The 13,685-nt window shown below is 32.8% G+C and overlaps 1 protein-coding gene across 1 annotated transcript in view; it reads right to left on the bottom strand.

Annotated features, from left to right (window-relative positions):
* Positions 1-13,685, bottom strand: part of LOC113371533 (proton-coupled amino acid transporter-like protein CG1139) — a 213,029-nt gene that overhangs the window by 72,013 nt on the left and 127,331 nt on the right. The window contains exons 3-5 of the mRNA XM_026612162.1: positions 10,102-10,374; positions 9,646-10,006; positions 9,400-9,575 (exon numbers count right to left, since the gene is read on the bottom strand). Of these exons, the coding sequence (XP_026467947.1) occupies positions 9,400-9,575; positions 9,646-10,006; positions 10,102-10,374 (810 nt within the window). The remainder of the gene's footprint in view (positions 1-9,399; positions 9,576-9,645; positions 10,007-10,101; positions 10,375-13,685) is intronic.

The raw sequence follows: 13,685 nt of genomic DNA, 5'->3' as shown, positions 1-13,685 counted from the left end.
ACATCTATGGCATTCTCAAAACTCGATCCCGTTTTGCAAGAGAAATTTGAACATTCTTATCAAGGAGAATTTCCTAAATACCAAGATCTCCTCAAATTTTTTCATAAGTCGCAACAAGCGAAAAATCAAGTTTATGGTATGACAAGTATCACTAACAATTACACATATGATAAGCAAAAGGATAAAAATTCCAAAATTAGTCGATCATTTCTTTTAAAAAGTAAATATGAAAAGAAGTGCTTTGTGTGCCGGGAACAACACGCCATATTTGCATGTTCAAAATTACTAGAAATGAACATTCCTGAACGGCAAGAATGTATAAAAAATTTAAACCCATATGTAAATTATTTAACCCATAAGACGACAGTTGCGTGTCGATCGAAGAAAACTTGTCTCATATGTAAGGCACCGCATCATACATTGTTGCATACTGATAAGAATCTTGCAAATACGAATCAAGGTAATCGGTCGAATTCGAAATCTAATAATACAGTTTTATGCGTTTTCAACAACAACCAGCTGGCACATAATGTAAACATATTGCCTGCTGCAGTAACCAAAGTTTTCACCAAAAATGAAAATATTTTATTACGTACGATAATTGATTCAGCAAGCGATAGAAATTTTGTCACATTAATTTGGTGCTTAAAAGCTCAGTTACAAATTAAACCAGTTTCAGCCAAAGTGATGGGATTAGGTAATTCATCACAAAGCGTAATAGGATTGGTTAATTTTACTTTAATTTCTTTAGTCAATTCATACCAATTGTCAGTATGTGCATATGTTGTGCACGAGATCGTGGGAAAACAACTACAAACCACCATTCCAGTTTCATCAATACAAACATTCTTGAAGTACCCTTTAGCTGATCCAAATTTTTATTCACCACAAGAGGTCGATGGTATCTTGGGATGTGATGTTTTCAGCGAAATTATAGGTACTGACCAAGTAAAAAATGATCAAGGAGCTCCAACAGCATTAGAAACGCAGTTGGGATACATAATAATAGGTTCTGTTCCCAATTTATCCCAACCTTCAAGCACATCGACTAATTTGTGCAATATTCCGAACCCAGATCTTAACGTTCAAATGGATAAGTTTTTTCAGTTAGAAGATATTCCACAAGCAGCACTTCCTTACAACGATGATTATTGTGAAAATCATTTTATTGCAACAACAAAACGATCTCCAGAGGGGCGATACATAGTAGCCCTACCTTTTAAAAGTAAAGGAAAAAAATGATCAAAATCTTTTACTTTAGCATTGAAGCGTTACCACATGCTAGAAAACAAATTTTTGAGGAATCCAGAATATTATAAAAAATATTCCGCAGTTATAAACGATTATTTGACACAAAACCATTCATCCTTTGTTGCTCCTTGTTCTCTGTATAATAAAGTTGATGATTCTAGTCACATAGAAAATGCATATTATATTCCTCATTTTGCAGTGGAGAAAGAAAGCTCCTCCACTCCATTACGCGTTGTGTTTGATGCATCTGCAAGAAATGCAGAATTTACCTCGCTAAACAAAAATTTACATGTGGGTCCAAAACTACAAACGAACATTTGTTCGATTCTATTAAATTTTCGTATGAAACGGATATCATTAATGACGGATATCAAACAAATGTATAGAAATATATGGGTTTGCGAACAGGATCGAAAATACCAAAGGATATTATGGAGACCATCACCCGATGTACCTATTGGAATCTATGAACTAAATACAGTTACATTTGGCTTATAATCATCTTCATTTCAAGCCATTGGAACAATTAAACAACTGTCGCGAGATGAACGTTCCAAATTCTCCGAATCACTTATGAAAATACTTGAAAACGATATTTACATTGATGACGTAATTACAAGTGTTAATTTTTTGGAAAATACAAAAATCATTGTTCGTGATCTACAGATCGTATTTGCATCTGGGGGGTTTGAATTAAAAAAATGGGAATCTAATCATTCTAGTATACGGAACCTATTTCCTACATAAGATATTCAAACTAAACATTTTCCGAATGATTTTGAAATCGATAATTCTACCAAGGTATTGGGATTAAAATGGAATCCTTTATCGGATAATTTTTCATTTGACATAAAACTTATGTGGAAAAGGTGGACCAAACGACATCTCCTTTCAGTAATAGCGCAAATCTGGGACCCTCTGGGTTTCTTTACTCCCACAGTTATTAAGATAAAAATATTAATGAAGAAGATTTGGACCTTGAAGATTGATTGGGACGAAGAATTGCCATCATTTATTATTACTTCTTGGTTAGCAATTTATTCCGAATTAGAGCTTCTTAATAATTTTGAGATACCACGTTATTTGAAAACTTCAGAACGAAGTAAATGTACCTTATTTGGGTCTGCAGATAGTTCCGAACAAGCATATGGAGCTGTAGTTTATATTAGATCACTTAACACTCGGAATTTCATGCTATTATCAAAGTCGAGAGTAACACCAATGAAAAATCAAACTTTAGCACGATTGGAACTTTGTGCATGTCATTTATTATCTAAATTATTACATTTTGTATTAACAAACAATAAACATAATATAGATTTTAATTCCGTTGTTGTTTTAATTATTTAATGATAGTCCGTCACTGGTTGGCAGGTCCAGCCAGTTGGCAGGTCGTTGGAAAACGTTTGAGCTAACCGAGTATCCAAAATTCACGACCTTCTTTCGAATGCCCAATGGCTCCATATTCCGTCCGATCAAAATGCAGCTGATTGTGTTTTCCGCGGCTTACGACCTAAGCAATTTATGCAACATAAAAAATGGTTGTTTGGACCAGATTGGTTAAACGATAACATATCTACTTGGCCCAGAAAAAGGATTGATACTTCTTTAGAAATCAATCAAGAAAGAAAGGTTAATGCTTTAGTGGTAAAGAATGTTATTTCACCGATCAATTCCTTATATATGTTAACACAAAAATTTTCGAATTTGAATAAACTTATAAGGATTTTCGCGTATATATTAAAATTTTGTAAAATTATCACTAATCAAAATCATTTTTTGACTTCTGATTTAAAACAAGCCGAGGTAGTTATTATTCGACTAATCCAAGAACATCATTTTGCCGAGGAATTTAAATTATTAAAGAATGGGTTGTCCTGCTCAAAGAAATTCCGACGACTAAATTTAGCTTTGGATGCAAATAATTGTTTACTCGTTAATGGGCGATTAAAATTAACAACGAATGAAAACCCATTTCTTCTTCCTAAAAAAGATCAAGTAGTAAATTGTCTAATAGATAACTACCATAAAAGCAATTTACATACTGGCTCAAATTTAGTTTTAACTTTATTAAGACAAAAATATTGGATCTTGTCAGCGCGGGCAATAATTCGTAATCGTCTTCACAAATGTATCACATGTTTTCGACAAAATCCTAGACCCAATTTTCCATTTATGGGTAATTTACCAACACCACGTATTCAAGCAAGTAGAGCCTTTAGAAATGTCAGCGTAGATTATGCAGGCCCGTTCAATGTCTCAATGATTCGCCACAGAGGCGTTCGAACATACAAGGCTTATATATGCCTCTTTATTTGTTTAGCTACCAAAGCTATACACCTCGAGCTAGCTTCTGATTTGACAAGTGATACGTTTCTAGATTGCTTAAAACGATCTCTACCTCGGCGTGGTCCTATTGAATGCATCTATTCTGATTGTGGAACAAATTTTATAGGTGCAAAAAATACTCTTGATTCCTTATATATTCTGTTAAATTCCGATGAGTATAAAACGCATTTTAACAAAGTCTTAATTTCACATAACATCGAATGGAAATTCGATTTGGGGGCATTTGGGAAGCAAATATTAAATCAGTAAAAATTTAAAATTTGTTTAAGGTTATGGGAACTCAAATATTATGTTACGAAGAGTTTATTACCGTTCTCAATCAAATCGAGGCTTTACTAAACTCAAGACCGTTATGTTGGCAGAGTAGCGATCCATCGGATCCACAGCGCCTTACACCGGCGCATTTTTTTATGCAAGAACCACTGTCGGATATGCCGGTTGATTATGAAAACTTAAATTTGTCGAAAAGAAAGCAATTATTAGACCAAATAGTCGCCTCATACTGGAAGCGATGGAGTAGAGAATATCTTTATTTTAGGTTCGTCAAAAATGGAACACTGTAACCAATCCTATAAAAAAGGATGATCTGGTAATTGTTAAACAAGAAAAATACACGACCATTACATTGGGGATTAGGAAGGATCGAAGAAGTTTTTCCAGGCGACGATGGAATAGTGAGAGTAGCGTCAGTCAGAATTGGAGACACCCTAGTTAAGCGACCGGTGGTCAAACTTTGTCCTTTACCTTTTCAATAACTAAAACTGTGATAAGACATTCCAATTTCCAAAATAGTGAATTATTTTACTATCAACCGATATCAAGAAATACCTGATTATAAAAGGTAGTCCTTTTAGACTAGGGAATATGTTTGCGCCAGAATCTTTTTAGATGTCGCCAGTTGATATTGGTAATAATCAGACAACACTTTTTCTCTGGCAATTCACAAAGATTTGGATGTAATAGCTGATCTGACGGGTGAACAAGATCTCTCGCGTTGGTTTTGTCACGTACACCGTTTCACTTGTACTTTCCATATGAGTTTTTTGTGATATATTTCGAGCATTAGTTATTACTTTATGAAATAAATACCTTCTTAATCAGTGCAAGTGTTACTTATTTGTGTTTTAGAGTTCATTTCTTCCTCAGCATCCGAATTTAAAGCGAACTGAGATATTTGAACTTGAAGCCGCCATCCGACTGGACCGCAGAGCACGTAGAGAACGTCGAATATTTTACTTAATATATTCATTTATATCAAATACTCGGAATAGCTATTGAGTCAAATTCAATTAGCTATTCCGAAGAGGTCTAACTAACCCCCATCCGTAACAATTTCCCTCGTTTTAAATGAAAATTTTACAGGTTTTAATGCAAGATTTGAGTGAATGTGAATTTCAATTGATTATTGTTTTGTGTTTGATATAATGTATGTGGATTATACTCGGGGTGTTTGAAAAATATATTAAGGATAGAATTGAGATTCGCGAGTTTTGGGAAAAATTGGGTTTTATAGTTTTGCGGAAAGATCGCTCGGGCTGGTGTTTTGTTGTTGTTATGGTTATTGATTATGAATTTGATTTTGATCTCATTTGACAGCATGGGGAAATGGGTTTGAGCTGTAAGAGCACCCCAGCGAGGGTTCTGGTGCTCTGGGTGAAACCATTGAAACGTGATACATCACATACAAGCTGATGGCTATCACGCTATCCATTTGGAAGCTTTCGTTGTTTGTTATATGCGTTGCAGTGAAATTTTGTGGATTTCACAATAGGGCCAGTACTATTCATCACATTGTACTACAGCTAATGTGAAGTTTTTGAGCAAATATCCGCTCCCGATGCCTGCTCAAAAACTTCCGCCACAATTAAGCTTCGCGCGACGTTGTGTGTTGTTTGGTTTTTTATTGCTGGTGGTATTTTCCTTACAAAATTATAAGCGGGCGCGATGCTGATGCGCGACGCTTCAGGTCTTCTACTGAGTAGGCAAGGCGCTATGGTCGTCTAGCATCGTTTGGAGCCTAGGAACATCAGGGAAACAAGCATTCCGACGACTCACTTCTTGTTGTTATAATGAGAAGCGCATTTGCTATATACGTAATAATAGTAATAGGAACAGTCAGACTAAGATAAAAGTAAAATTACGTTTATGTTTGCGTTGTGCGTTTAATAGAGATGGGACCGCCGAATTCAAAACAGTCAACAGTTCTCGAATTTTAATATAAAATGGAGAGTATTTTAAATACATATGTTCAATTTGAGTTTTATTGTTTGAGTAATATAATGTCGTTTTTTTATGTTTTGTTAATATTGCTATTGTTAAATTAGATTAAAAAGCTGCTGATATGAATATTATGAGATTGTGTTATGTTTTTTTATTTTAAACTAACTGATCTGGCAAACGTTGTTTTGCTAAGTAAGGTATATTCTAAACAATTTCTAGAGAATCAAAAAAAAAACTCTAAGTGTATAAAGATGTGTTGTTTGAATGCTATATACAATGAGGTATTATAAAAACAATAAACCCCATTAGTGTGTCTATATTTTGTCAATGCAATCAAACTGGAAGTTTTATACACTTTCTATAGAAAACATGGTATAATCCAACCCAAGTCTTTTTTGGCCTTTCGACTTATTGATTACGTTTCAAGTTTTTCAGATTTTTTATGGATTCTGGATTTTGTGTATAATGGTGAATAATACTACAGAGCTCATACAAAATTGTCAAATTTCTGCGAGAAAGGATAGAAAATAAATTAAGTATTTCTTCTATGATCTGCTTTTTAAAAAGCTTTAAGTAACATGCGATGAATTAAAGTAGATTTAATAAAAAGTATATAAGCAAATATAAACTATATTATGAAAACCAATCCAATTATATCATAACAAATAACACATTTTAAACGAACAATTATCTGACTACGTTCAGTAAAACTGCCAGCTACTTCATCATTGTTGAAATGTGCTTTTTTGTTGTCTTTCAAAAATTTGTTACCTAGACCTTTTTACACCATGGACGGGGTAACTGAGAAGGGCCAGGTGGCAAACAGGTTTAATGTCTTATTTCAATTTTAAAGGTATTTTACAAAATAATGCTAAAAAACTACCAATGGAAGAAAATACTTTTATTCTGGATTTACAAAGATCACCGTTTATCTCCCAATAGCAAAGTTATAAGAATCAAGGTTATAGCTTTTTATATCTTTTTTTCTCTACTTTCAAATATTGTTGTTAAACCATGCTTAGCTTCACTGATTTTTGACATATCGGTGACGAACCTTTTTAACCCCGGACCTTCATATATTACTATTTATTCTCCGATAAATTCTGGAAAAATATAACTGGAAAAATGTTATTCGACAAAATATCAATTTGATCATTACCAAATTTAGGTTCTGAATTTTAAATAAAATAAATAAAAAATAATATAACCTAATAAATGTTTTATAAATACCAATGAGAATATAATTTTAAAAGTGAAATCTTTCAGAGCACCGTTTGAGAAAAATATGATTTGCATGAAATTATATTTTGTGCAGTGCGACAACGCCAAAAAATGCATTTTCATATTAACATTTCAAAAAAGTTGATATTTTGAGTTTCTAGTAACACTTCCGGCCCGTTTAATAAAGTTTTTGTGTAAAAAACCTACAAGCAAAACTACTTACTAGAATTGAATCATAATTAAATAATATTCACGTAAAACATTGCATTAAACGTGGTTGAACATCATCTGTCAAAAACGTTTGACATTTGACGTGTTAGCCACCGTCCATTGTTTTATTCAAATTACGCTTTTACAAAAAAAATTCAAATTAAAAATGTAAAGTTTCCACACGATTTTGAAATAATATCTCACCTTTCCGACAACCTACTGATTAGCACAAATTTTTCAAACTAAGACTGGCCAAATCAGTTTAGCCGTTTTCAAGTTTTAGCGGATCATTTTATCGAGAGCTCCATTTTTATATGTAAGATAGATGATAGTGCTAAGTGTAGATAGTTTTATGTTCATTTTCTGAGTTATTTATGTTATTTACCTTTATTATGTTTGATAATTTTAATACTTGTTAAGTTCGAATCTTTTTTTCACTAAATTTAATTAAGTATGATCGATTTTGTTATTATAATTAAATGTAGATTATGTAGGTAATAATGAATGCAATAAGTTTAAGTTTTAAAAGACAGTGGATAAGTAAAGTGAACTAGTGATGTTTTTTTCGTTAGTTATAACACTTTTTAGACAAAAAAGTTAAAACTGTTACTGGGATCTTATTTTCGGTGAAAAACTGTGATGAACGTAGTAACTTTGACAGTGCAGTGAAAAATTAAGCACGTGTACGACTACGTTATCGAAACATCGCGATCTGAATAGTTGATCAGAGGACTGATGATCGACGCCTATGCAGATGCTATGCCGGATTTAGAAAAAGTCTGAGCTTACAGGAGGAGAACAGACCGCAGATCAAACAAGTTGGAATGCGCCACCGACGTTTTATCTGGGGAGCAGGCAGGCATTGGATCGCGCCACCAATGTTACCCGTAGGAAAGAAAACTTGTGCGGCATCAGGGATGGAATTTTAAAAAAAAGAAAGCGATCTTTAGAGGATATGTGGTAGTGTTACGAATGTGTGAGTGAGCACTTACACATATGTATAAATGACATAACTACCCCTCTCCCAACATGCGTATAAAAGCCATGTCCCTGATGAGTATTATGACGAGGGCTGAGAGTGGCTGTCTGCATTAACAGTCTAGAGTCGGTCGTGGTCAGGGTGAGAGTTGTCTGCATGGTTTCAGAGACTGAAAACGTGCGGTCCAGCGCGCGAAAGTGTAAATCGAACATCTTTATAATGTGAGCCTAGAGAACGTCATGGGGGACAGCGTTTAGCAAGCTGTCCCCAAACCGAAAGTAGACTTTGTATATTTAGAGTGAAGTAAATGTGTGTGAAGTAAATCGGGCCCGATGTATGGACATGTAATGGACACTGGTTGCGCCGTGGTTTGTAAATGTATTAAAATAAGAGATTATTATGTGTAAATATAGGTTAGTTAATTAAGTCACGTCAACAAACGCCTTTTCATTAGTAGTAATTTTAACATAGTCCGTTTCTTACAGAATAGCGACTTTAGGGTAAGGTTGTAGAAAGACCGTGAATATATAAACAATAATAACAAATCAGAGTAGAATAAAGGAATAAGTAATAAATGAAAGGAAATTTATTACAATATAATAATTTATAAGTTCATATAAACTACATAAGTTTTAACTCTTTACTTACCTTGATCCATTCCATTTTGAACACTATTAGAACACACAGCTTAATTAAGTGCTAAATTAAACATATAAACAAATATTAGGAAATTGCTTGAAAAGAATGAAATAAGTTTCATGTCTATAAATAACACTTCAATACTAAACGTTAACATTGAGTCATAGATAGAAAACCAAAATAGAGTCATGGCTAACTTATAATTGTGATATCGTACATAGAGTCAAGCATAGATAAAAATTAGAACCGATAACCTATTTTTTTGATGATTCTGTCAAACAGCTGTACAAAACCGCCCATTTTGTACGGTAAACGTATGAAAAGTTGTAACGTAGCTGATACTTGACAAACAAAACCAAAGTATCTATGTCAAGTCGATCAAGGGCGACAACTAAACGTAATATAAACGTTTTAATGACGTAACCATCAACAACTTTTCAAAGTTTATTTTGTGATACGTTATATCGACATCTGTTTACCTTAAATTTAATTTATGGCTGTGGTTTACTGGAAACTTTACAGATACTTACACCTGATCAGGTAGGTTAAGCGTAATTGAGCCTTGTGCATCTTCACCATACTTAATGTAACCGAAAAAACCCATTCCAACATATAAAACTACGATTGATACCATCGAGATGTTTAGGACACCTACGTTACCACCGAATGATTTAGGAGTCTTCATCTCGTTCTCCAAAGGCATTATCTAAAAAACAATATAAAAGCCATTAATAAATCAGCCACAAAGTTATGGTTATGCATCATCTTTCACTTGCCACACCAATAGCCTCCAAAGCAAAAAGCACCGTTCCAAAAAATAGTGGAAAATGTTGAAGTTCGCCTATTGATTCCCTTTTATCTAAAGACAAAGGATCATGGAACACATAATACAAAATAATTCCAAAACTTACGATAGTGATAATGTTGGCTAATGTTGAAAAGGGAGCCAAAAATTTTAAGTTGCGCACCCAGTTGATCAATATCAATGGTAACAAAATTGCCAGCATGTATAATCTAACGTCCGTCTGAGTGCCTAAGTTATAATCGACGACTGCTTTGATGTTGGATGCAACAAAGACCACGTAAACGCAGCATGTTCCCAATTGATAAATCAGGAGAAAAGTGTTAATCACATGACTAGAAAATAATGTAGGGATTTTGTAAATGACAAATATAGTATTGGTGTCATCATAAACATCGTAATATTTTTATGATACTTGTAGGTTACTTACACTGATGCGGACGTAAAAGATTTAAAAATTAGTGGGCCCTCATTGAAGGCGCATTCAGCAGTAGCAGGATACGTCATACTTGGCACCTTCTTCCGTTTGCACAATTCATACTGCGATTTTATCAACATATGTATACAATATGTACATAAAGCTCCAATTAACATGGTTCCAACTATACCAACTGCGTATCCTGCATGATGAAAAGCGTTTGGCATGGCTAATATCCCAGTTCCCAAAGATCCTTTCAGAAGATGAAGCAGAGTTTCTGCATTTCTGTAAAAAATAATGTTTGAAAGATACGAATTGCTAGAGCAGCATTATAAGTAAAATTGCACAAACTTAACGATAAGTACTGATGATTGAATAAGCAAAAATTATGATAAAATGTTCAACTGTATATTCCGAAAATATTTTTTTTTGCTTTTACTAAAAAATTTATATCTTTCAAACAGACATATAATATCTGTAATTGTAATAAATAAATTTAATTTATTTAATAAATTCCATTAAACTTTATGTTTAAAAAGTGCATTTACTTGTAGGCTTTAATGATCAGTAACAAACATAAAATAAAACTTGTTTTAGCCGGTACAGCCTATTAATCCAAAGTATAAAATAACTATATAATTTTTTTATGATTATACCACTTATTGTAGATCTATAAAATTTTAGTAAGATAGTTCAGGTAATAAACTATATTAATATACAAAGTTTTATGAAACGAGTCCTAAAACATTTCTGGCTTGCTTTACCATAATAAAAAACTAATCAAAATAATTCCTAGCTGATTTTTTTTTTTAAAATGGTATTTAAATTTTCAAAATCGGTTGAGATTTTTTTCTAAAACGTTGACGAATACTTTTGTATTATATGTGCTAAGGAATCGTTTAGAAAAAGTAACTCAAGTGAGTCTTTATTGAGTTTCATCAGATAGTTCTTAAATTTTGAAATAAAAGGAACGTCGACGAGGTATCAAAACACATATGCCGTTACGATTACGATTAATGCATTAAATAACCTCTTTTTTATATAAATTATGAATGAGGAATCTTTGGTTTGTGGTACATAAGTCTACTTTGGGAATTTAGCCTTACTAATTATTTCAATATATGGCAATGTATGTAATTATATTTAAAAAATAATAATTATAATATGTCGATTATTATTGATGAAAAAAGCTGAACTTCATAATAAAATACCAATCATTTTATTAGCTGCACGGGTATTCTGCATTTGTAAGTGCCATAGCGTGTTTACCATACGTCTCGCGGTTTATCTGTGGTCAATTAATTTTATAGCCGGTGCGGAGGTCATTTTTGGCATCAGTCTTTTTGCTATATGCCCCCAGTAAACCACAAAACGTAATAAAGCCATCATTGTTACGTAGCTCTGCCACGTCCGCACGTAGCAGGTACGTAACCTGGGAGGCACACGAAAGAATCTATTTCGCGTAGATACGTAGCGTCTGTTACGTTCCACACTAATACGACGCAATTGCATTTTTGCTACCTAACTAGTTTGAATAAAAAAGCGTTTAGATGTTTTTATGTTAAATAATAATTTAATTAAATTTCCTGCAATATGTATATAGTATAAATTTCGGATATTTAGTAATTTTATTGAATAATTTCATTTACAATGTATTAAATTTACATATTATATACCCAGTAAACCACAAAAGTTAAATCCACGTAACTCATTTTGTAACTTTCGTTTGGAAACTGATGTTAAGTAAAAAAACCGATGCTGTTACGTATAGTTGTGACATTTAACCACCGTCGACGCGTTTAAATGTTTATAATACTGCTTTGTTTGTATCTTTCGGTACGTGGCGTGGTACGTTGCACAGTCACATAGATTTGCTTTTGAAAATAGCCGTGAAGTGTTTTATGATCGAAATGTCAAACTAAATATAGGTTAACTCGGTCAGTGCATCGTGGACGCATGATTGAGTATTTTATCGTGTATGTTTGAAATGCAAGATATTTCCTTTATTGAAGCGTTATTTATTAATTGATTTTATATTTAGTGCGAAATCTGTTGTAGAAATTAGTTAGTCAGCTGGAAAAGTATTTAATATGAAACCGGCAAACAAGGTGAGTCTAATTGTACTGAAATATATTTTAATTTATAAATTATTATAATAATGATTAGTCATTTGCAGTATATAGACCGTCTTCAATGCAAAGTCTGTTCATGTGTTGTGATAATTGATTTTTCATGTAATAATTGAAATTTCTAACATACCAATCAGAAACATAACCTCAATTAAGTGATATATTGTGACGATAATCATAATTATCGTCGTATTGATAATTATTGTCGCCTGATGGTCGTCAACCCCAGGGTACACCATCCCTACCCTTTACTATCTATTGGTTCTTGGGGTCCATCAGAGAGACGCTCCGGAGATCCTGGCAATTAAGAAGTAACAGCCATCTAAGACGTATCCCATAGGCGAACGCCTTGGGATACGTTAGTGTTAGTTGTGTGTGTGTTGTGCAACAAGACAGGTCCAGCTTAAAGGTCAGATAATGTAAATTATAAGCTGTAGCTATTCTCCCCTCATATCTCCATATAAGCATATATACCATGATATAAGAATAAGTGGTATTAGTACTGACCGTATGCAAGTACGGTCATGTTCCACAAATACATGCGGAATGTATTATTAATTATTTTAATAGATTTAGTTATAAAAGTAATCTTGGTTTCATTCGTATAGTAGCTACTAACTCCCACAGGTAATTACAGGTACTTTAGCGGGCGATTGGAGTGTTGAAGTAACCCCTTCGTAATGGGGTTGCAAGGCTAGATATAATATTTGGCAGCCATTGCATACCCCAAGAAGGGGGCCTCAAACCCCATTTGTCACAATGATGAAAGCGTATTCGATCCCCAACTTACAATTTTTTTATTTTATATTTATATAATATTTAATAAAAAACCAAGCGAGTAGCTCCCACTGTTTACGTGTTCGGTTGTATTTTAATGTGTTCGTAATTCTTGTAGAAGTTTGTAGAAATAAATCAAATTTTAAACGTCGCGCAATTTCTTTATGTGTGTGTATTTTCGTATGTGTATCGCTACATGTGTTTATCTGTAGCTTTGTGTCCTAAAAGCGCGCGTATCCCAATATTTTGAAATTATAAATCATTTATTTGATTTTAAATAAGGCGTGAGTGTGAAATTTTATTAGTAGTTGTATTTTAATGTATTTGTTAAACTTTATTATATTTTTCACGTTTTTTTTTTGGTGCGTTGTAAATAGTTTTGAATATTCAATAGTATAAAATTTATAAAATAACAAAATCGTAATTTTTTTCTTATCGAATTCAATTTTAATTATTGCTTTATTAAATTAATATTATTTTTTTCTCTCCAATTTTGTTTTACAGTATTACAAATTATTCAATAATTATGTTCGAATAGTAAGCAATAAAAAATAAATAAATGAATAAAAAATTATATTTTCACATAATCGTAGATGTAATTGCAATTTTTTTACTTCATTTTATTCTTTTTATTATAAAAATCGCAATATATCCACAAAAATATTTTTAATTTTATAAAATAATATTCCA

The sequence above is a fragment of the Ctenocephalides felis genome, unplaced genomic scaffold (assembly GCF_003426905.1).
Source record: "Ctenocephalides felis isolate EL2017-DRISC unplaced genomic scaffold, ASM342690v1 CF-g0.4_SCAFFOLD_01492, whole genome shotgun sequence".
NCBI lineage: Eukaryota > Metazoa > Arthropoda > Insecta > Siphonaptera > Pulicidae > Ctenocephalides > Ctenocephalides felis.
This window is presented reverse-complemented; position numbering and strand designations above follow the sequence as displayed.